The sequence below is a fragment of the Bombus pascuorum genome, chromosome 3 (assembly GCF_905332965.1).
Source record: "Bombus pascuorum chromosome 3, iyBomPasc1.1, whole genome shotgun sequence".
NCBI classification, from domain to species: Eukaryota; Metazoa; Arthropoda; class Insecta; order Hymenoptera; family Apidae; genus Bombus; species Bombus pascuorum.
In genome coordinates, this window is record NC_083490.1 from 18,977,371 (window position 1) to 19,001,550 (window position 24,180).

The 24,180-nt window shown below is 34.9% G+C and overlaps 3 protein-coding genes across 18 annotated transcripts in view; 2 read left to right on the forward strand and 1 right to left on the reverse strand.

The window, feature by feature from the left end:
* The window catches only part of LOC132905481 (uncharacterized), a 46,576-nt gene extending 36,644 nt beyond the window's left edge, over positions 1-9,932 (forward strand). For 11 of the 12 annotated variants that reach the window (XM_060956800.1, XM_060956809.1, XM_060956810.1 and 8 more), the window contains 2 exons: positions 1,603-1,722; positions 3,478-9,932. In XM_060956800.1, the coding sequence (XP_060812783.1) occupies positions 1,603-1,722; positions 3,478-3,691 (334 nt within the window). In that variant the 3' untranslated portion in view covers positions 3,692-9,932. Of the gene's footprint in view, positions 1-1,602; positions 1,723-2,944; positions 3,181-3,477 lie in introns of those variants that run through there. The other variant, XM_060956812.1, reaches the window with a different exon arrangement.
* A 3,741-nt stretch (positions 9,933-13,673) lies between these two features.
* LOC132904842 (putative uncharacterized protein DDB_G0282133) lies at positions 13,674-16,029 on the reverse strand. The gene is made up of 2 exons (XM_060955618.1): positions 15,544-16,029; positions 13,674-15,434 (listed from the first exon to the last, which is right to left on the reverse strand). Exons 1-2 carry the CDS (start codon positions 15,943-15,945, stop codon positions 14,946-14,948), a joined length of 891 nt encoding a protein of 296 aa, XP_060811601.1. The 5' UTR covers positions 15,946-16,029; the 3' UTR covers positions 13,674-14,945.
* A 443-nt stretch (positions 16,030-16,472) lies between these two features.
* Positions 16,473-24,180, forward strand: part of LOC132904812 (formin-like protein) — a 35,467-nt gene continuing 27,759 nt past the window's right edge. For 2 of the 5 annotated variants that reach the window (XM_060955526.1, XM_060955527.1), the window contains exon 1: positions 16,474-17,071. In XM_060955526.1, coding sequence (XP_060811509.1) covers positions 16,853-17,071 — 219 coding nt within the window. In that variant the 5' untranslated portion in view covers positions 16,474-16,852. Of the gene's footprint in view, positions 17,072-24,180 lie in introns of all 5 variants that reach the window. The other 3 variants (XM_060955528.1, XM_060955529.1, XM_060955530.1) reach the window with 2 other exon arrangements.

The window sequence follows — 24,180 nt, forward strand, 5'->3', positions numbered from 1 at the left end:
TCTGCATACGGCATTACTATTCTAGCGAAAGCAGATTGTTACGTTTCTACCATAAACGAGAGTTGTACGCAAGTAAGAAAGTTTGTGCATCAAAGTTTGTTTATTATTTCACCTTAACAAACTTTTAAGTAGCAAACTTCAAGTTGGAAATTCATGTTAATGATAATACATTTCCTTTCTTACGCAAATTTACTAAAATTCACGGTATGAAACATCGTTTTCTCGTTTATCTTCTTTTCATTGGCCCAGAAGCAGTTGAAAATATCGAATAACTAATGAAGAGGATTTATTCAAAAGCAGACTTTTACTTTACGTTCGTTTGTAATGTTTCACCACTTATCTTCGTCTTATCTTAGTTTGTACCTTATTCCGGCTTTGTGTGCGCATTTTCTACGATCATACATAATAATTTTACACGAAGCTGAAACGAACGTCTCGTATCTCTCCTCCGCTAAATTGACAACTCCAAAAAGACAATTTTATTACAGTTGTCAGTTACTTTGCGTCGCGAGCATATCTTAAATTCCGCACAGGTGCAGATTCTTTTGGACTTTGAAATAACACGAAGCGTGAAATGTAACGTCCCGTGAATAAAAAGTGTGCAACACTTAAGAACACTTGTGAATAATTCAAAGTACGTGTCTTTAGACTGTCCACTTTTTAGAGAGCGGTAAATTGTTGCAATGAATATTAATATTCGTATTTAAGTAATTGGCTTTGCTTATCAATTTTTTACAACAAATATCCAGCACGAAAATGTAAATTCGCTTTACAAGAAACAAGAACCTTCTCTCTTAAAAAAAAACAAAAAGAAACCCCTTTATAAATCTGTTGTCCTGGTCACTCGAAATGTTACAGCATGTTTTTTTTATAGAAGCTTAATTGAAAAATCTCTTATATAAGTATATTAAACCCGAAGAATGATAACATTACGCCGCGTGTATATCCATGATTATTACGTAAACCACCCGAGATCTTCCTTATGCAATTCATTTCACGGTAATAGATTAATATGGTACCGTTGGAATACAGCGTGCATACGTATTGTTTGCGTGTTACATGAGGGTCGACGCTGTTCCGCTGGCATCGTCTGCTCTAGTAGATTATGAGAGGACATGAAAAAGGTGCAACAGAGATATAAAAAATTCAATAAAAATGATTGTGCGAGAAGGACGGTTTATTGCACTATGACCAATCAGACCTGCGTTCCTTCCACACTTTCAATTTTCCAGCTTTATACAATACATAAAACACGCTAAAACAGGAACAGGAGATGATGTACAAGCCGTTTCAGAACGAGTACCATCGTCATGAAATATTCCTTTATTTCGTTTGTTTTTTAATTATAACATATATTTTTCATAATACCGTTACGAGGACGTAAAGAATGCGGCAAGAGATTAAGAATTTTATGCAAAAGTAATTACCACGTAGCTCTTAGGAAACGAGGGTAGAAATTGAGGCAAGGGCAAACAAAGTTTGTCAAGGATATTCCTCGTTGCCGGAAGTAAGAATGAAAATGAAACGTTAGGAAATAAGAATGAAAAAAAAGTAACCAACTTGCGAATGAATTATTAAAGAAAATTGCCGTAAATGTTTCAGGGATTCTCCAATAACGTCTTCATCGTCGTTCGTTGGCCGACGTTTCGGAGGATGGCGAGCTGGCGGAAGTCACGAATATGTCCGGTGTCCTATACGACAACCTGCTTCCATGGATGAGCGGTAAGCAATCTCTTTTATACTTCGCGCTAAATGCGTAAAATATTTCACCCGAATAACACCACCCCTTTCGATCGAATCACCGACGTCGAACTGATTCTTGAAGTTTGTGAAATTATAGTGCAATCTATACGTATGTATAACGTAACTGACGTATCTTAGAAGCCGATAATAATGGATATTATAAGAAACGATATCAGTTTTGTAATATAGTGGAAGCTAAAAAATCGATGTTTGGATCGTTTGTTAAATTTGACGTTCAAGTACAACGAAATCTAGCGCCTGTTATATTAAATGCATTCGCGTATGAACTCATAAGAGAGCCACGATATTTTTATCTTCAGTCTGGTCCCGACTCACACCACAACGTTAAATATACGTGTCGTGGCAATTGACGTCGCCTCATCCTACAAATATCTTTCACCCTTAAAGACCACCCTCGAAACTTGGTCACACGCCAAGTTAACATTCAGGGTCACACTAAGATATAACATAGCACAGACTATTTATCGTCGGTCGAGCGGCATCGATGAAAAATGTAATTTCGGTAAAGAGATAAGAACTTCGCTAATAAAGATCTATCATTACGAGATCCTATTTACTTGAACAGATAAGGTGACGCTGTATGAATATTGTAGAAGAATCGATGATAGTTGGACTTTTACGAATCTATGAAAAATTTAGAGGCGCGAGAAAGTAAGAGAATGCACGCAATATGCAAAAATGTACATGGGATATCCAAGCCATAATATCATGAAGCTATTTATGCCAAAAAACTTGATGGTTTAACCCTTTGACAATGTAATAAAATAACAAACAATTTAGAATGAACGATTTAAAAGTCAATTATTTGTTTATTGATTTCATGTGTTATTTTTCTCTTTTTTTTTTATTATATATGTACTTTCAAAATAAAATTCATTTTATAGCGAATGAGTGTTGATATTCGACGACTCGATCGTCTTTCTTGAACAATATTGCGAAAGAGTTAATTTCGATATTGCGCAGTAATAATTAGTAATGCAACGTTAAAATCGATACTTAAAGCTACATTTTTCATACGTCCGTAGATTATGTAGATACATTAACGCAAGCGGTAAAATTAAAGGTTCATTAGATTCTCACGGAATCCTTTGCTTCATTCATTGTAGTTTTTGTCAAATATTCTTTTTAATAGATTCTGTTTTTCAAATATTCTCACAAAAAACAAATCTGATGGTTTCAGATCCGGTGATCTCGATGGAAATTGAATACGCCAATCCAATAATTTGGAAACGACATTCGTTTCGTCTAGTTGATAAGTGGACGTCTTCCAGAAGAAATTGAGTACAACTTCGTGATATTCACGCTAAAGGATTTTCTAAACTAATGATTTTTTGGCATAAATAGTTAGAAAGCGTTAGGGAGCATATCTTTCTGTTAAAAAAAAAAAAAAGTAAATTCGACTTGCGTATACTCTTTGTACGTCCACCTATAGGAAATCCAATAACGCCATACGATCTTTCTTTTTTTTTTTTAAATTACTCTGTTGATTAAGATCTGACATTTACATTACGAAACTTTAAGGATCGAATCGATAAGATAGAAAATTATTTGAAAACGATTTACTCGATCTTAACACAAAATAAGATAACGAGAGTAAGGAAACATTATTTTCCCGAATTCTGCTGTTAATTTGTATTATTTGCGTCGAGCGAAAGGCGACGTGTAAATAAATCGTTCGATCGATTAAGTCCACGTATTGGGTAAAATCCGCAGGTGTTTTCGGCGATCTGGCGATGCCGACGCTCGCTTACCCCGTTATCATCATTACCATCGACGTGCCGGGATCGAACGGCACTCAAAGAGCTGCGACTACTCGAGACATACGCCCGAATCAAGCATCGAGGTGCAACACTTTGGTCTGCCTATACTTAGCGTCAGCGAGCCTAGTCCACCAGACGAAAACGACCGAGTGGACGATTATTTGTAGGACTTGCTTGCCGAGGACTTCTTGAAAGAGCTCCTCGTATGATCCTACATGCTGATTGCATTACTTTGTGTGATTTGAAAAATCGAGTCGCGCATCGAGTTAGAAAGGTAAACCGAAAGACAAATTTTCAATCGCACAGAGATAATTGTTCGTAATGTTCTTAATGTTCTCAATTGTACGATGTTAATGGCTAGAAAGGAAATTCTCTTTTATTCGTAATAAGTTCAAATCGGAATCTTTGTAACTACGATTTTAAAAACGTGAAACGAGAGATAAAATGTACGGCAAATTAAAATGTGTAAAATTAAAATGCTGTAAGCGGAAGCTACGATGAAAAATCCAGAGAGAAAAAGTTTTTTTACACGAAAGCTGGAAACAAAGTCGTTGATTACACGACAGTAACACTCGAAATAAAATGTTCCGCTAGGATATTCTATCGATTGCCGCAGATAATATTCAAATCTCGCAGTTTTACATGCAAACTCGAAACGAGATGTACCGCGAAGCGTTATCGATCGCTATCCGTGATACGGATTATGCGGCTTTGCGCACATATCGGAGATAAAATTTCATCATGCACGTATTACCTTTGAATTGCATTCTGCAAAGCAATTTTTAATCTAATTTACATGGATTGAAATTCGCGATATCGGAAATTAAAAAGCTTGAAATTTTAAGGAAATTCAGATTCAGATTCCGTTTTGAATCCACTCGGATACGCGTTGAAAGTAATTACGAAGAATGTGGCGAGATGAAAAATTCATCGTACAATATCAATTGCGTAGATGATTAGTCTGCAAGGTTTCGCTTAAAATCAGAAACTCTCTCTCTTTCTAAATACACATTCTTTACTCCCCTAATCATTTTAAATGTTGATTCGTATGCGATAAATCGATATTTATTCCAAGATATCCCGTTCTATGATGTAGTAAATGTTTCATGTGACATATTAATGTGGCCTGCCGTACGGCATTGTATCTGCCTACTTTCCTTTTCATATACGTCCGTGCGGCCTTGTTAACTGGCAATCGATGTAAAACGATTCACAGCACGGTGCAACGTACCAAAACAGTGTTATTTGCAGACGTCTTTTACGCAAAATTAATATTACGTAATCTATCGATCACATATATCAAAACATTCAGGCGCCGTATAAGAGTCGTATAAACTCGCTATTTTAGAAGATGATGCGTTCTGTTATCTCGTTAACGAGATTTTACGAATTTTTATCATTATTTTATCGTATTATCGTTTGGATTAAACGTGTATCCTAAGAACGATATGATGAAGATATCAAGTAAAATATGACTGACATCTGAAGTGTTTAAGAAAGAAAAATGGAAGGACAATATAGAGGATATAAAAGAAAATTCAAGATATTAATTATATAAGTATTTCATTACGTTACATTTGATACGAACGGAGGATTATCTAAGAGCGTTTGCAACGTTTCTTCGATTTCTTTACATATTAGTTAATAATTAGGAAGAAAGGTAGCGAAAAAGATGGGAATCCGAAAGTTGTAAATTTCCAATTTCGTATATCGATATAATGAAGTTTTACATATCTAAAAACAATTGATATACACGTTCGAATTGAAATTCTCGGAGTAAAATATGTATATCATTGTGATAAAAGTGTAAAGGAGATATTTAGAATTATACTCTTGCAATTAATCACGTGCGTCTCACGCAAACATAACACTCTATATTCGAATTCCCGTAGTTTAAGAGAATCTTATTTTTATCAGTGTTCAAAAAAAAAAAAAAAAGATCGAGCAGAGTCAATATTACACATCCTATTAGAGAGCATATAACGACCTCAAGTATAACGTTACGCGAACCGTTCGTCTTTCCGTTTAGTAAAACTTAAGCAACGACCCAGCGAAGATACATTTCTGCAGCCCGAATGTTAAGTAAATGTGCAAATTCCTAAACTTTCTTTTCCTCTAGATGAATAATTTCCCAAGTTAAAATTAATTACGAACAATGCGTGTATTTTACACGCGTGCCGATTTACGTTAACGTAATGTGTAATAAGTATAATTTTTCGAATTTTTCGGGTGTCTTTCTGATTCTAACTTGTTCGCTTGGTCTTCTGTTTCGTAGAATCGAAATCTGAATTTTATCGGATATGAACGAGTAATCGGCCGGAAGGGAAAGTTTGAAATTTGCACGATTATTACCAGTTATCGAGATCCATTCTTATTCAGCAACGACAGATTGTGAAATATGTGCGACAGATTCAAGTACTTGCCCGTATTATCTTGAACATCGAAAATCAAGAACTTGTCCATTAGGTTCGTAGGAAATTTAATTAAAGTATTTTATCGTTTATTACACAAGGTATTTTCGGACCAATCAGTATGATAAAAAGGGGGCCATGATTTCCTCAGCCTGACGTTCGATTTTTGTAACTTTAAAATACTCGTGACTTGTACGCGTAAGGAGAACGTTATGTTTGCATATTGATTATGATATGTTTTCGCGAATTAAAACAAAAGAAATCAGCATTCGAGTGAAATTTCGTTTGCAAAGCGGAAAAATCTTCGTTTAAAATGTACGAATCTTATGATCTTGTTTATGTAAGAAGCTTACTTTAGCATACGATAACTTATTCGTTTTAATTATACCGATAGAAAACAATATTGTCAAATTCGGGGACCAATAAATAGTTATAAAGATACAACCACAAAGTTATTAGCATTAGTTTTGAATATCTTTTGGTTATTCGTCGATATTCTTTATATTGCGTTTCATTTGATTTACGTATATTAATTTTGTTTATTCGCAATGAAACAAAAAGGTGCGTGAATCGTAATAAATTTTTTTTAAGATTATACTTTTCCTCTGATCAGCCTAATGATGCATCCTTTCTAAATTATTATTTACGATTTGTCGACATTTTCAATTCTAATCTACTCAGGATAACACATAATGCCTCTTTAATTCTACTTTTACCCTATTTACCTATTTTACATTCAGTAAAATATCATAAATTGTACAGTGTATACATGGTATTATTATTATTAGTAATAGCGAACATAAACGACCAACCGAATAACAAATTATTTTTAAAGACAAGCAAAGAACTACACATTGTAAAATTCGATTTCTACGGTACACGAATATGCGAGATAAAAATAACGGAGTCTGTAAATATAACAAAAATCATATCTCTGCATCGCCTTTGTCGTACAACAGCTTTACGTAAGAATAATTTCGTAATTGCTAATATCTTGAAAAATATCCAATCTAATTTATAATTTCAAAGCAATGGAAAATATTTCCATGCGAAATAACAAAATTTGTTTTAACTTGGATCGCGAATATTTTTCTACTCGCGCTATTCTCTGTTTGCGCGCGTTTATCGCTGTAATTTCCACCGCGTAATTGTAATTTCGACTATAGAAACGTGCGACACTCGACGTAGTCGCGCATTATCTATAGTATCCTTAGTTTCCTCGCTGCAAGTGCCCAACTACGAATGCTGTCGCACGTATTAATCGAACTTAAACATATTTTGTTCCCACTCGAGAGCGAGCGATCACGCGACCGCTCTCAGAGGGTTAAAACGTTCTCAACGCGGTATCCATTTGCGAGAGATACTCTCGAGAGCAGCTCGCTATAGTTTTACTCTCAAATGGACAGCTAGCTTTAAGTAGATGACTAATATACAATGTACGTATCTATAGATGACATATTATGGCACCTATGAAAGCAAATCGATAATGTAACCTTAACTCTTCTTACGATCACCACGGTTCTTGTATCTTCTAACTTTTTTCGCTCAATGATCCGACACGAGCACTGCTATACTCGTGTACCTTCCTTCGAGAACACCTATGTAAATATTCATAATAACTTAAAGCGTGTTATGACACAATCAGAATCGAAATACGAGCGATTTTTTTAATTTCGTTATATATGAACAAAGTCAGGAAATTACGCTTAATTCTTTATTCGATAACAATGCGGAGGAGGGGAAGGGAAATTGGTTTTCAGTGCGATTTTTTCTTTTAGTATCGAAACGGCAACAAGTTACGCGCAAATACGAAACTTGAAAACTATCGAATAAGAAACTAAGCGATAATATGTATAACAAAAGTTTAGAACCAATGACTAATAGTCAACGAAGACTTATATACATATATGTATAATGTATGTATCTATAAATATCTTCTATAATCGTACGTACCTCGTAGTGAAAGATATAATCAATGATCCGATATAAAGGATAATATTATTTTTATTCTCAAATGCACAAGAACGTGCGATCTTGGCGAAAGAATTCTTAAATGCGAATTGTATTATAAGTAAAACGGGGCTCATGCTGAAATCCACCGTTGATTAGTCTGAGAACACTGTTTAATTAATTATCTTGTTGATTGCGCAGAAACAACGAACCAGTAATACGGTACATTTCATAAATATGCCCACTACCGTAACAATTAAACGATATAAAGTTCCCATGAAAGATTTCACGTTTATTAGATTGCATACGATTACGTTATTTTGATAAAAAGGTACAAAGTATCGTAGGTTTCAAGAATGTTGTAAACATAATTCGTTTGAAATCGGCATTCACCAAATGAAACGAATTGTCAATTTTGAAGATTTAATAGTTATAAGAAACACGTTACTTATAACGTTTAAAATCAATGTTTTATAGTCTTTATATTTCAGAATTATTTTCCGTTTATGCTAGTTATATATTTTACATGTTATACTGAAAAATGTCCAAAAATACAACGAAAATATACACCGTGGAATTACTAAGTAAACGATCAATATTAAATATTGTAAATCTCTTTACGTAAGAATCCATTAGACTAACTATGAAATGACATAACAGCATGAGACCTGTATCAGACAGAGAAAGAATCAATTACCTCCGATATTTAATAATCATAGCTTTAAACAAAGAGACCAAGTAAGTAAAGAAGAGTTCATATTCTCTTACAAAGGGTCAGTTTTAAGAAATCCCGAATTAAGCAATTTTTGAAAAAAAAAAAGAAAAAAATGGTGGCAGACGCGTGTTTTAAAGCGACTGTAGTATCTCTGTATATATATACATATATGTACTTAGATTAGAATTCTGATCATGTTGATCTAAAGCAGATCAATGCTATATTAAACGATCATTTGATCGACGAGGCTTGTACGTGTTGCGCAAGTTTCATATTATTATTATTATTTGCAAACTCACGTGGGAAAGAGAGGAAATTGTCATGAAAATAGGAGTATTTGCTAAGTTCGTGTCTACGACGATGACCAATATTATCACCAATAAGATGACGTTGGGAAAATTGAAGTTTACTATATAGTTTAATTGCATGAAAATATATCATGTACTATTTACTACAAGATAGCTGAGCTGCGAAGAATTCGCAAAAATTGAAACTCCTTAATATGTTATTTATAATCACGTAAACATAAGTTTTTAATAAAGTTATTAATATATAAGATTTCCGTTTCTTAGTAGATTAAAAAATAAACTTATGCGACACAATGAATGCAAAATATATATATATATTAGATCCTTATTTGAATACGACACCAGAAATTGTGACTTTTATATAATCTACGTGAATACCAACGAATACTAATGAGAAATATTATAATTTATATTAGAGTACTATTAATATGGTAAAATTTTTTTTATATCGATCATTTTTTATAGTATATAAATTTAAGAAAGAGCAATTGTACAATTTAGTGTACAAATTGGGAAACAATGTGCTGATTAAATACCATTTGTATGTAAGTCCTTTGAAAATTATCAATATCTCAATTTTCAATTTTTCTTCTATCTTTTTCGGAGAAGTTTCATTCGTAAACATATCATATATCGAATAATAATTGAAGTAATTGAAAAGAAAAGCTTGTATCTCGTTACAGCGATCGTTTAATTTTAATCTACTGCTGAACAATTAATTATCGAAATATTCGATAATTCGGAGAGATCATTATAATTTACATTATTGTTGTGCACAAACAAAAAAAAAAAAAAGAAAGAGAGGAATGTTAAATAAAATATATTACAAAATTGCAATGGAATAATGTAGATTAAAGGAATGGAAGAACGGGCCCTATCTTTAAATCTTTGTAATCAATTCCTCTTCTTGTAGATAAATGAGCGAACATACCCTTTTTGTCAGATAAATTCCGTTATGCGTACTGTACTGATTTGTGACAATTAAAAGCAAAATATGAAGAAAATACAAAATTTATAAATACTTCACATGACTGATATTATTTTATTCCCTTATATCTTTGCAAGATACGCTTGAACAGAATAAGTATTATAATAAATTAATGCTAATTTTTAGAAACTAATCGATATTCACTGGGAAAATCAATCTTGCAAAATTTTATCATTTGATAAAATAATGTAAACTGCTGTAAAAATAAACAACGTTAAATTGTGATAAATATTCAAGGTCACTGTTATGTCTGTGTCCTACATAAGTTCATATCCACGCAACATGCACTATAAACCACGTAGATAACATCAAGTCACATAAAGTTGTACAGATATACAGTGCTGGACAAAAGTATTGGCACAGCATGATTGTTATGATAGAAATGCTTATAACTACTAAACAAATTGATTTAAACAAAAAACTTTTTGACGTATTTATTTATTATCTATTCTAGTTTATTACATAACAAGAGCAACAATATAAATAAAATAATACGCAAAATAATAACAAAAATATATTTTTTGAACATTTTATGGGTGGACAAAACTATTGGCACAGTAGAATATTTACGCTTATAACTAATTACATAATAAACTTCTAATATTTTGTTGGCAGTCCTTTTCTTTTAAGGACTTCCTTTAATCTTCTGGGCATCGAGTGGACTAATTTTTTAGTGAATTCAGGTACAATATTGCTCCATTCCTGCAGAAGAACTTTCTTCAGTTCAGACTTGCTTGTGATATTATGTTTCCTAATTCTTTTTTCCAATTCGTTCCACACGTGCTCAATGGGATTCATATCGGGACTTTGAGGTGGTGTGTTTAATGTGTGGGCAGTATTATATATTATCCACTGACGAACAATATACGCCATATGTTTAGGATCTCGATCCTGCTGAAAATAGAAATCCCTGGGGAGGTTTAATTTTTGAGTACTTTTCAAAAGATTTTGCTTGAGTATATTTAAATATACATATTTATCCATTATCTCATCAATGAATATAAGTTCTCCTACACCCGATGATGCCATACATCCCCACACCATTAAACCACCAGCCCCATGTTTCATGGTGGCTTGCAGATTCAGTTCGTCCATCTCTGTGTTGGGTTTTCGCCATACTAATATTCTGCCGTCAGATTTAAAAATATTAAACTTACTTTCATCTGAAAACATGATCTTTTCCCAAAAATCAGTATCTTTCGTAACAAACTCTTTCGCGAATTCCACTCTTTTCTTTTGGTTTATTTTACTGATGTAGGGCTTTCTTCGTGCTGCACGGGCAGAATAACCGGCATCCTTCAATACCCTACGTACAGTTTTGGTACTTACTTCTTTTTCACACTCAGCTTTTAACATCGAAGCAATTTCAGTCGAATTAGTTTTTGGATCCTTCTTTACAATATTTACGATTTTCCTTTTTTCTCGAATTGTTACCTTAGAAGGGCGACCACTCCTAATTTGATTCTCTAGATTTTCTTCACTTTTAAAGCGTTTTATGACTGAACGCACAGTAAAACGACTTCTGTTTATGATTTGTGCAATTTCGTTGTAAGATTTATTCATCTTATATAAATTTAATATTATTTTTCTTTCTTCAATTGTGGTTTCTTTCGTTTTTCTAGACATTATTACTCTTTCTTGGTTTTTTGTTGTTTAATAACTGAAGTCTCCAGTTTCACTGATCGAGTGTTATAATAAAAGACTAACGGGGGATTTCCCTTCGCTACTTCCAAATGACGATCGGAAATCGTTGAAAACGGCGACGATACATTGTTTGTTCCATGCTGTGCCAATACTTTTGTCCACCCATAAAATGTTCAAAAAATATATTTTTGTTATTATTTTGCGTATTATTTTATTTATATTGTTGCTCTTGTTATGTAATAAACTAGAATAGATAATAAATAAATACGTCAAAAAGTTTTTTGTTTAAATCAATTTGTTTAGTAGTTATAAGCATTTCTATCATAACAATCATGCTGTGCCAATACTTTTGTCCAGCACTGTATGTCGGAGATGAAAGGACACCGGGCCCCCCCGTTGGAATTATTTGGAAAAGCCTCAATACTGTAGTATCTACGAAATAACCCAGACACAGTCATTCGAAACTTGAGACAATGAGTTTAGGCTCGAGGCGACAACCGGTCGCCGAGCGTAGCCACGGTCACGGGATGAATGTTCCACCTAACAGAGAAGTGCCAATATTATGAGACACACGTTGTGTTAACAATCAAACCCCGAGCAGGGACAATGTCGCAGCTACGCAGGTCTGCCTAGCAACGGCTGCTGCAATCTTGTTGGTATCCCCGGCCAATATTCAACAAAACGAGCTCGATCGTAAGGAGAGGAAAGTTTTCATCATTCTTTTGTTCTTGCGATCTCTTTGGAGAGTTACACATCGTCTTTAAGGGCAGTATATGTACCGAGCGTCACAGCGAGCGTTGCTTTTGTGCTTCGGGGTATATTCTGAGTTTAACAAGGAGTTGGCCCGTGGACCGTGGATTCGCTATATCGAACCTAGGGCCATTGTCATTAGCGTCCAGCTACCGCGTCCGATTGTCAATCTTGTATCAGCCATACTTGTGTAATAAATATCTGTGCGACAATCATGAACAACACTGGTGAAGATTCATTATACGCCCCTACCGTCAACCCGACATATATATATATATATATATAGTGAATATTAAAGTACAAAGTACAAAGGAATACAATGTAAGCTGGTCCAGATCCGAACGCTAGCAATGTTACCCTTTTTTTTTTTTTTTTTTATTTTAACGTGGAGGAAATCCGCACGGACACCCGCCGCTTCTAGGGGGAAGAGCGGCGTGGTAGTGTCGGACTCCAACCGACTAAAACCTCTACGATGACCGGTCCCATTGCGACCGAGGGATGCCCGCGAACCGCTATGGCGACACACCGGGCCCCCCCGCACACACTATTCCGTCCATACTACGTCTCTTTCGCCCTCTCCCAGGGGCCGTCGTCCGGATCCCCAACCGGACTGCTTGGTGCCTCCCGGGTGCTGGAAGAAGAGGTCTTTTCTTCCCCTTCGGAGGTCGCTGGCGGCTTTACGCGTCTACATGAGGCGCGTCCACGGACACCGCCGCGCCCTCGCCGGCCAGGTGGTGGTGCCAACGACGCACGGAAATTCCCAAGGAGCGGTGTTACTCATCTTGGTACTTTATCGTACCACGTGCTGCTTGTTACCCTGCAATGTTACCCTGAGACTAAGAGAACCCTGAAGCCAACGTCGCACATGTACCGCTTATAGTCTGTCCTCGACGCATTCTTTTGTTTATGCGCTGTCGATGGCCTCAGCGCTTGAGAAAACCGAAGACCAGATGTAGAGTTTTCTTAGAAGTGGCGATCACTTCGACAAAACAACAACAGTTTCTATTTGCATTAATAATAAATGTAAAAATTTTGAAGCCTCATAATTTCTCTACTTTCTTTTCAAGAAGCTACATACGGTACTAATCTGATATAACATATTACAATTTATTTTTATCAATGATTAAATTTTTTGTTACATGGGAAAGTAAAAAATAAGCTCTAAAAAGCGGAGCAAAAACTTGAATGCTAAGAAATATATAGCTCATATTGATTACTTCGATACACGATCAATTATTCATACACCTACACGATCTTACTTACCATTGTATTACAGCATTACTTTCAATAGTACAAGGTTAGAGATGTAAGGTCGTTCGATTGGATTAATTATCAAAGTTTCTTTTATCTCCGTGGTTATCGTTTAATAAGTAAGTATACGGGTAAGGTTAATAGATAAGTATATTCATATACAATTTTCTCTTGTACAGCTTACTTATACAATTAAAGTTTGATATCAATTACACCCTTTGCACAATTATGTAAAATCACAATTTAGAGAAATAAACAGGAATTTCTTAAATTATGTAAATTTTTGTACCAGATCATCATTTGTACATTACCTTAGCATGTTAATCAAACATATAGGACACCTTTGTCACCTTCTATGTTCCATTGCTCATTAAAACATGCTATAAAAATGTATAAAGTATAGAAATAAGCAATTATTTGTGTATTTTTCTTTTTCTATGATAACAATTGTACAAATTTAATACCCTATGACTTTATCGTTTTAATTTTACAAATGTTTTTATATTTCATGTTAGTACGTTCTCTTTAGTTCAAAATACAATTAAAGTGTACGTTAATTGGCTACTTAAAGAATTTTGACAGAAATATACAACTGATTATAATTTAAATTAAAAATAGTACAAGTATAAACGCATTGTTATTTAAATAACTAAAGATTTAAGATTAATGTCATATATGTCTGCACATGATTTATGGTTATTTAATTCTACATTTGTGTATAATGCATTGTATTTACTACATGCATGTTACAACATTCTTAATCCTTTTTATATTTCTGTTTTGTTGTGAGAACAAGTGCTAATAGACATATATGTGGCTTAACAAATTCAATTGATCTTTAGAGATGCAAACATTCTTTTGCATAATTACGAATTGCTTAAATTTGGTAAATTTAAAATTAATTTATAAGTCTAATTCATACTGTAGCTCGTTCGCTATGTCTTCAAATGTTCTTTCTGACTTAATCTATTACTGAGAAATTGGTGTTTAATGTTCCCTCATGCCCATATGTACTTCCTTTTTAGTATACACTAAAGAATTGCACATGTATAATTTTTTTCACAAGAACTACATTCATTTTTTTTCACAGCCATTTTGTGAAAATATAATGTAAAAGATAATTTCAATACATTGTATTTTGCATATAGATATGCTTCTGCGATAGAACTATTTTGAAACCGGAAACTATTTAGAGTTCACGTTACTAAAACGTTAATTTCTTCTTTTTTTTAACTATATACTAGAATATTATTCAAAAAATCTGAAACTGACGTTCCATAGATTTAAATAATATCTACATATAATTGAATTGTTACATTATACATCCATATGTACAATATGAAATGTATCATGTACCAAACCAAAGAATTATTCTTCTTAAGCGCATTTTGTTCTTCGTTACTGTTATTTGAGATCTTGAATACTATTCATCTCCGATAGACAAATATCATTAATACTATTAACATTATTTTTATTGTTAATGCCTTCATTAACATTATCATCATTATTATTGCAAACACTGTCATTTTTTGATTCTTGACTAAATCTTACATCGTCAAGTTTTAAATCTATCGAACTCTCTGTTCTTGATACATTACTAATATCTGTATCATTCAACTCCAACTTTGTATCTATAGAAGATTCACTCTTGGATTCTGGGCTACAGCAAGAATTATCAATGCTCGATACAGATTTAGATTCAGAACATGATTCTGTATCTACATGAACCAATTGCAACGATGACGTCGATTCGATTTTAGATGATTCATTCCAATTTGTTTCTTTATCTTCCTTCAACTTCTTTATTAATTCTGCCCAAGGATCTTCCAAGAAAGACTTCATATCTAAATAGCATGATATGTCATTCCGTTTGCACTTGTCCTTTCGAAATCCCTGAATATTAATAATACAATACATGTTAATGATTATAGGGTAGTAAGCATAGAAGCGATTATTGAAATTCTATTTACTATTTTACGTTGTATTTATGACATCTACTTACTTTTTTCTGACCATAAAAGAGTTGTTTACCAAGGAGCTTGTAAGGAGAGTATGAATTATTGAAATTTAACTTTGGAGTTGAATGATAATTGTTCCGGTAATGGTTAAATTTACCACTACCTGAATTACGATGATTACGATCATCAAAACCATAATAATTACTGAACTTTTTATATTCTGATAATGGTGTACTATTATTTAAAGGAATAAAATCATTTTCAGAATATCTTTGACCATTATTTGACAAAGTACACTGATATCTATCATTTTTACGATTACTATAACCTGTCCTATTTTTATAGCCATTTGATTTCGAATTATAACTCTGCGTTTCTTTACTACCACTTGGTGTACTTAGCGGAGACTTTCTCATTTTCAAATTCTTGTTATACCGCTGTTTCATAGAATCTACAAATATTTACAAATAATGTTCTCTATAAAATAATATACTAAAACACGACCATTTCATTTGGCGTATGTTAAACATCGATCTATCGACAAGATGGCGGATGTTAAACATCTATCTATCGATAGTCGAAATTTAAGATACGCAATATAATTTTTCAATTTTATTTAAATTTCGCTGTTAATATTTCCTATCGTATCATTTAATCATAATTAATTGAAATATATCGTTAAAAAATTTACGTCGCTACTACTATTTTTTCACTTTTAGTTCATGCTTAATTTTATCCAACTTTCTAAATTAATTTACTTTACGATGTCAATTATTTCTATTACTAATAACAAATAATTTCCGCGAAAATAAATTCCTAACTATTCAGTTTTCTTTATTTACTATTCAGGTAGTATGTGCTTCCATCTGCAACGAAATAATCAACAACATTATGGTTACCAACCTTATAATACAATTCTACCAGAAATTCTCGCGCCGGCACAGGTGGCACGACCGCGAGACACGACGCATGTGTAATGGCCAATGGCGTTGTCAGATGGTTGTGTCAGAGAGTAGGAAGACTGCCGCAGATGCAGCGAATGCTTCGTCTAGTGTAGGCAGAGGAGTGTTAGGTCATGCTTTAGTTCGCGCACGTTCGTGAGAGTTTCTATCCACAATGGACGGCTTGATACCTGTTGCACGACCCGGCGCGGACCGGTTCGAGTCGTTCACGTATCGACGTCTCTCGTAATACAGAGAAAAGTGATTTACATTCGAGCGAGGATGCACTGCCGCGATCATCATTGTTGACGTTTCTCATGGTGTGACAGTACTGGCCACCACCGTTGCCGTGTGTCACGATTTTCGCGTGCGAAAACACCGGAGAATATATTAGGCCACGACTGTGAAAACAATGGGGATCGTGCAGAGCCGTACCGGCGAAAGCGATGGCGGTGTGCGTGAGGTGTTCATCGGTGGTATCAAGGGCGGCACGCCTCTTCAATCCTGTCAACCTAGCCTCGGCATGGGAAGTTTGGGTGGACCACACGCACGGAGTGGCAGCGTCCGTGGCGCGCCAAGGCAACCGATGCCTGACGCTATGGAACTCGAAAGGCGCTTTACCAAAGTGCTGGTGAGTCAAACACTAGCTATATGTATGCTTCTCCTTTTTTTTTCACATCCTTTTAGAGCCCCTAGGTTTCCTATCGAACGCGTGTCTTGTGAATTAGATTCGATAGCTTCGAATGAATCATTCTGCGATGAAATCGCAGAACTGTCAATATCGATGCTGATATTTTTTAGTTTCTCGGAATCTACTCCGGTCCAGCTCCACCTTTCGTAAATCATTGGAATTTTGTCGTCTGTATACAGAATTAGTGTCCAACTTCTTAAAAAAAGTAACTAAAATTCCAAAGCTTTCTCGTAAACACATGATATAACAAATGAATAATCGTAAATCTTAAAAAATATTTCTAACGTCATCGCGTTTCGGTATTTTTCAATGTATGGAGTTCATCGGAATTTGGCTTCTGAATTCGATAGAGAAATGATGTTATCATTGCATAGTATAGACGTATCGATATAATGTTCTTAACGACACACGATCTTCTAAAAGAATTACAATTCGATTGTTACTTCGTTTCGTTTTCGATCATTTTCATAAAATATACGTTGCTCTAAATATAATTCTTGAAATTAATCATGTTATTTATAAGAAACGTCTTTCACAGAAGACAGATGCAGTTATTCTTGAACAGTTGTTATGTTTACGTTTCTTTTATTTCTAAAGATAGTATTGTCCGTATTCGTTAAGATGCACAAATGTATTCGATAATTCAGAGAAATATACGTCGGTGTGCATACAAACGACGCTCGCCGAGCTGTCTTTCGAAACACTATACAAGTTCCATTTGCGTCGACGTGCGTGAACGCTCGGACGTAATAGGATATTAATTGAATTACTTTGATCGACTATAAAACGTGCGATGTGGCTCACTGACTCTCGAATTGTCTAGTTTACGATAATAGACATCTCAAGTCCCTCCATACGTAAACCTATATAAGCATTAACTAACAAGAGTATTCCAACACCTCTACGAATATATTATGTGTGTGTGTGTTATACGAAATATTTTGTAATTTCTTTACTACGGTACTCGACTGTCGTGATTATATTGGTGTAGTTGGAAACAAATTTAAATATATAGATAGAAATTACGAGATATTTAATGCAAGAGTGTATCTCACATCTATCACAGAGGAATTTAAACAGTCAATTACTATTAGAGTCCTGTTTTGCGGCCAAGTTTCAGGACAAAAATACAACACAAACAAGAATACACAAAAGTTCCGCTCCCCTGCGGCTTAAATCCAAAAAAACAAAAATAAAAAAAAATAAACACAAAAACCGTAAAACCATGACACATAATATAGCATGGCTACGTCGTACCGTCGTGTATCGGTACTTTTGCTAACACACTTTACTCAAATTCATCGTTTATTATGAATTTCAAAAATGTATCAAAAAACAAATCTTGGCAAAACAAACGATTTAAAAAAAAAAAAAAAACAGTCAATTACTACATTAATAAAGCTCGGTATCCAGTCAGACCACTTTTAGCACTTGCCATGGCAGTCGCGTAGAAATGTTTTATATCCATATACATAAAAGTTTTCAATGAACTACTGTAACTAATAAATACAATCGGTAGATGAAAAGGGATAAAAGAAGCTGGACAGATCTGGGTTGAGTCTGACGTGCTTTGCGCATACTTTCTATGCGTACTACGTTGACGTAAGAACAGCAGAATCATTTTTATCTTCACTATCCTCGAGGTGTAATATAAGTAACATGCTGATCGGTATCAACACGTGTGGCCCGTAATATATAGCTACTAATACTTGAACTCGAGTGAACTTATGACAGTGGTTCTCCCAGCTATGTGTATCTGCCGTATATTGCAGTTTAAATTCCACTTTAAAACGATAGAATGAGAATTACAGTTGACTTATCGTAGAAACGAAAAGAGAAATATTTTCTCTATCGTTAAATACATTTTTCCAGCAATTTATTGTTAGGGTAGTCGGCTTGTTGTGTAATCTCTTCAAAGGCATATTGCTATTCTATGCTGTTAAAATTTATTGCTTACGCGAGAGCCACTGATTTTTTCCTTGCTATGAAATGTCGAGAGCTCGAAGGCAAAAGTTCATACGGCGCGAAACAGAGATGTACAAATGAGAAAGAGTAAAAAGATGCACGCCTACGTAGAAGCGGCTCTCACCAAATAAGATTCGATTGTGCATCGCAACGACCATCGCAACGACTACGAACATACCATAAACAAAGAGACCCCTTTACGGTTCGCGGTCATCCGATTCGCTATCTTTCTATATGTCTAGTAGTCTCGTCATCTTGCCATTTAACCTCACAGATTTTACTTCTTAATATCGATAATATATCTCGACGATTTTAATATTATAAATGCCTTTCCTTGTATTCCTTCCATTATATTCTGCTAATAAATTTTTTACAGCATAGCCAATATCTTCTTCATTTCGATACACTACAGCTGTATCAATAGAACGAAAAGCAACTTTTAAACTTTCATCTACTACTTCATATATTATATCTCTCCCTTGAATTTTCTATGTTCCAACTAAAATGATTTAATATCTTATAATAAGTAATAGTAACAAGCGGCTTTTACCATTATTCTAATATTGTTTTCAATACAGATTTAAATATAGTAAAAAATATTCTATTTCTTATTATTATTTTTAGTCTTACATCCAACAAGAGGCATAGTATAACCACTTGAAAGGAGAACATTTTTCGTTGCATTGTTCATATTATACTTAATTTATAAAATCTCTTAAAATCTCCACTGGTACTTGTATGCAATACATATACATAATACGTTTTATACTGTGCTCTGTTGTACAATTTTCGAATTATATCAAATTACGAATTATCGAATTGGATATTTCATTGATACATATAAGAAGGATAACATTTCCCATTGCTCATGCAATATCATCGTCGGTGATTTTTAGATTATTTATATATTTAATAAATTTTAAACGTCGAATTTTTTTCATCTAAAATGCAATAATTCCATTTCGCGAAATTTATTTCATATTTCGCAACGATCCAATGAAATGACAAACCACCTGTTCGATAAAAAATACGTTGACATCGCTTTGAAATTATGTATCACGATTTCATTAGAAACAATCTGCGTGGTAGATGAATGAAAGAATACCGTACTGCCATTCGCTAGAAAATATTTTTTTTTTTTTATTTTATTCTGGTTATTTTACAATTTGTCCTTATGGACATTTGGTAAAGTGTTATATCTTGTTGGTGAAGAAAAGAAAAAAAAAATAAAAATAAAAAATAAATATAGCATGTGGGCGGCTACCCCCAGCGGGGTGCCAGCTTCGTCTTTTCTAAGTTATATCTTTTGTGTAAAATAACTTTTTTTTTTATTTTATTCTGGTTATTTTACAATTTGTCCTTATGGACATTTGGTAAAGCGTTATATCTTGTTGGTGAAGAAAAGAAAAAAATAAATAATAAATATAGCATGTGGGCGGCTACCCCCAGCGGGGTGCCAGCTTCGTTTTTTTTCTAAGTTATATCTTTTATGAGTTCGCTAGAAAATATAATAAGAAATTTCAAATCTACACAATGTTGCGATGCTAACGATCTTTTGATAGTTTGATAATGTTGCTTAAAATAATCGTGGGATTTCGTTCCATTATAGATGCTTGTCCATGAGTCATCGGTAGTTAGTCGTGCATCGTGTAGAAACTGCGGTTTGACTCACGAGAATCGTTCCAGGGCCACGCGAAAGTTTTCCTTGGTCTATCCGTGTCTCCCATTCTAGGAGCGGAAATTCAATATAAGCATATACTCCCTGTAACCTCTGTGTTCTACTTGCTGCTCGCACCGCGATTACAGATTCTATCTGCTTTAGAATATTCAGGTCTGTAGTCTCTTTCTAACTCTTATCTTTTTTCTTATTAATTACCCCGCAGTCTTCGAACTTTTATATTTAAACTGTGTTTAAACTTCCCGAGGTACCAACGATATTTTCCAAAAATTACTCTCTTTACGGTATCAATATCGTACCTTATTAAACGAAATTGCAGAATAACTTTTCGACAGATTCAGTAGTAATTAGGAATACGTATTTTTGTCAGCGATCGTTCTTGAATAGTTCGCAGTTGTTTGGGCAATGGCAATCTATCGAACGTGCAGCTACGAGCCAGCAAAGTGAAAGGCAAATTAAGTATTACGACGTACAAATTGCCGCACTAGTCTTTTTTCCGTGTTTCCATCATTCTCTTGTTCGAAGCTACGATATATGCTCCTTTGCTTGTGAAGTAACGGATCGAATCAATCGGCGTGTTAAACCAAAAATTGTTCACGAGGAACAGAAACACGGACGAGCTGTCGATCATTCGTAAAATCGTCCGATTAATTTTCCAACTCGCACTCGATCCTGCATCGTCTCTGAAGGATTATCCTGATCGAGCGTAGACTTGCTAGCGTATAGAAGAGATACGTAGTACCTGGTTGCTTGATAGCAGAAGCACGATCCTGTAAGGTTCCTGCTGAACACGGGAATCCTCGACATTCTTACAACCAAGGCAAAACCTGGCTGACCGACGCCCACTCTTTCTTCATCTTCCTCTTCCTTTTTTGCTCTGCTTGCAACAGCGACGTATCTCTCTCCTTTGCTTTCTGTGTCTCAATGTGACAGTACGTCTGGAACTCTGCCAAACAAAATGCTCAATTGTTCGCACCCAGTATTTTCTTCCTTCCGAGACATTACAGGTCCTTGTGAAAATTCTCTTTCTGTCCCCTTTTTATCGCGATCCTATACGACCAAGTATACCAGAACAATTAATTGGTTTCAGATCATTTCTCGTCGTAGCATCAGTTCGGACAACTTAAGTCCCTATTATACTTATACAGTTATGCTTGATCGTAGAGTACATCCAGATCAACTAAATTTTCGCGTATTTTATTTCTACTCGTAAAAGCTAAAATTTATACAAATCAGATAACAGCAATTAAACGTTCGTAATCGTATCTCGAATTAAGCTATGGAACACGATATGGATGTGACGAGGTTTTCGATGTTTTTATCGTCGCGCAATTTGATGTTAAACGATCGATAAATCTTGTCAATTTCTTTCGGAAAGCGTTATCGGCTGCTATCATCGATCGTAGCTCAGGATCAATGGAATCGCTGAATACGCGTCTAGCTACGCTCGAGTGCAATTATACGCTTGCTAAAGAATCGGATCGGAAATGTGAAAAAAGTCAACGTCGATAACGCGACTCTCCGAAGCTAAACAATACTGTCCAAAGGGCCGCCTTCTGTCTGAAAATATCCACAGGAAAAGATAAAACCGGCGCTTCTATATATAGAGGGGTCTTGGAACAGTGCTTCTCATGCGGGTCCATCTTCGACGATAAATTAAGGCCATTCAGAAAAGTCACATCCGTTATTTAACTACAGTAATTTAACTCTCACGAGTTAAAGAACTCGCTAAAAACAGGTTACTTTATGCCTTTATGTTATTACATCGTAAGATATTTAGTGGTACATATTTCGCATTAGCTTTATTGATAAACCTCGATATTCAATGGGACCATATTCAACGCTTATTATATGCTTAAGATGGCTATGCATGCCGCATACTAATTTTTTACTAAACGTATATACGTATATTGTAAATTTGTAAATGTTTTGTATCACACATACGATACAAAATATTTTCTTGAGTATTTCCAATGTAGATGTAGAATTTTATTAAACTTGCTTTGGATCGTAGACGATAAATTTTATATTTTTATACAAACGTACAGAATTTATTAATCGTGGATCGTCGAACATCCGCTGTCAACTATGTATTCCTAAAAATATAAGAGCCAAGTGTTTCCTGACAGCGACAAGATTAACGCGCGAACATGGAGATCGATAGAGCGTAGATCGGATCCAGAGGAAAAATTGTTTTTACGATTACGTAACCGTCGGAAGACACGAAAGCGACGCAGAAATGCTTTCACTATCGACAGACTGGAAAACGCGTCAGCAGCGGCGTATTTTTAACACGAATCGCCGGCAGACAGCTTTGTGCAATTTGTACGGCTGAATTAAGCCGACTGCTTGCGAGCATGCACTCGTGTGTGTATGTGTACGCATATAGCCGACGCGACGTACGTGATGTACCATATACGCAAGACACGCGTATCCTATATCGTAGTGTGCATATACACGTCTCTGTGTCGCGGGATTGAGACGTTCGCGCCTGTTCCGTAGCTCCCGCCACTGCGTCTTTCATAGCGGACCAAATGTCCTTCGAATTGTCATTCAGACAACGCAAACAGGATGTTCAAACGATACACGGTAATTTTGTGATTTTGCGATTCCTCCATCGTCTAATACAGGTGTGACGAGATCGGACAGCAGACGATTCATTGATGAATGAAACGAAAACACAGAATAACATCGTTTCACATTATTTTACTATAAACGTAAAGTCTTATGTAATATGTAAACATAAGGTTTCTTGCCAAAAAGCTTCTCCATTTGTCTGATATTTAGTAGAAGGAGAGATCTAACCAGAAGGAAGAATTAGATTTTGAGAATAATTTTTACCGTTCGACCGCGTAAGTTGTACACGGCAGAACCGTTCAATATGCTAATATCGCCTGTTTCATTAAGAAGTACGTGTTGGCAGCGTGTTATAACGAATCGCACATGTAGGTAGTAACATCGAGAAAGGAAGAAAATTATTGGAACGTCGTAATACTCGTCCGTTTACTCTTTTCACTTTCGTATGCATAATACGAAACACAATCTGCCACTCGAGACTGTGTGGAGATCACGTGTTTCATGAAAGCGAGGAAGAACTCGTCTGACTGGCACGTTTATCGTATAATTAGCCATTCGTAGCTCGATGCTAATATTTATTACGATAAAATTTGTATCTCGTTAATCAGAAAAAAAAGAGAGAAAAAAATGTTCTTTTTACGATGCTAATCCTATTTTTAGAAAACTTTGCACTCTGGTTATTCACATAATAGAGTTATAAACCGTGACGTGAAAGTTTCCTGAAGAATAAAACTAATTTTTTCAGTGTGATTGTGAATATACGCGATCGAATGTATCTATACAAAGACAATTGCACAAAAATGGAAAATGAAACCGATTACTCCTATTA

What these genes read in the sequence shown, in the direction of transcription:
- LOC132904842 (XM_060955618.1), bottom strand. Translation starts at nt 15,945, where the DNA reads ATGAAACAGCGGTATAACAAGAATTTGAAAATGAGAAAGTCTCCGCTA. An exon ending in TCTTTTATGGTCAGAAAAAA is followed by an intron (nt 15,435 to 15,543) that starts GTAAGTAGATGT and finishes ATTAATATTCAG; the next exon opens with GGATTTCGAAAGGACAAGTG.